A 780-nucleotide genomic window follows, 5' to 3' on the forward strand; every position below is an offset into this window, starting at 1 on the left:
TTTTATGGATCTACAATTTGCAAGAGCAAAATTTACCTCAGCTGTTGTTAACATCACACAGATGTTTACCTGTTATAAGAAGCAATTACTGAAATTAGTAAAAGAACATGAGAATTGCACAGAGCAAATTGCAAATGGAAAGAAGTGGTCATCCACAAAGGAGGCCAAATTTGAGACTGGGAGAAGTGTAATTAAGAAATAAAGGAGGTCAGATCATTAGGACTGTAAAAATACAAGTCGCTGATTTCACTTGATTGTTCTGTTTCCACAAACTCCTGACAAATTTAACACTCAACTATTCTTTTGGACCCTTGATATTAAGACTTACAACCCAGGGAAGGCCAGGAAGCACTAAGCCATACAAGGATATTTTGTGCCTCTCGGGTCACTATGTTTTGATTTGACAGGAATGTAAACATTGTCTTATCAGTGCTGCCCAGAATTACAGTTTCAGCATAAAGAAGACTTCTGTGTCAGCGCTATAATCAGTTTGGTTCTTAGGTTGGGATGTAAACACGGCAGGAGAAGCTATATCCATACAAACTGCTTTTGCAACGCTGCAGGCTCCCTCTGGATTTCCTCTCTCCTCAATGGGACTCCCACTGAGCTGGCCCAGGCTTTGCAGCCGCTGTCTCTCCTGAGCTTGCTTTGCCCTGTTGGCAATGTACCGCACCCTACTCTGACTGCGAGATGAAGACCTGCGAAGGAGTCCCAAGCTCTCCCCTTCCTCTTCAGATTCAGTTGGATCAAGACTGATAGGGGAAGTGATATCATTTTCCT

The 780-nt window shown here is 42.7% G+C and overlaps 1 protein-coding gene across 1 annotated transcript in view; it reads right to left on the reverse strand.

Annotated features, from left to right (window-relative positions):
- Positions 1 to 282: 282 nt before the first annotated feature.
- The window catches only part of PLCH2 (phospholipase C eta 2), a 64,333-nt gene continuing 63,835 nt past the window's right edge, over positions 283 to 780 (reverse strand). The window contains 1 exon segment of the mRNA XM_029084340.1: positions 283 to 780. This exon segment is cut by the window's right edge and continues 34 nt beyond it. Coding sequence (XP_028940173.1) covers positions 443 to 780 — 338 coding nt within the window. The 3' untranslated portion in view covers positions 283 to 442.

Source organism: Antrostomus carolinensis, unplaced genomic scaffold (assembly GCF_000700745.2).
Source record: "Antrostomus carolinensis isolate BGI_N321 unplaced genomic scaffold, ASM70074v2 scaffold6873, whole genome shotgun sequence".
Classification (NCBI taxonomy): Eukaryota; Metazoa; Chordata; class Aves; order Caprimulgiformes; family Caprimulgidae; genus Antrostomus; species Antrostomus carolinensis.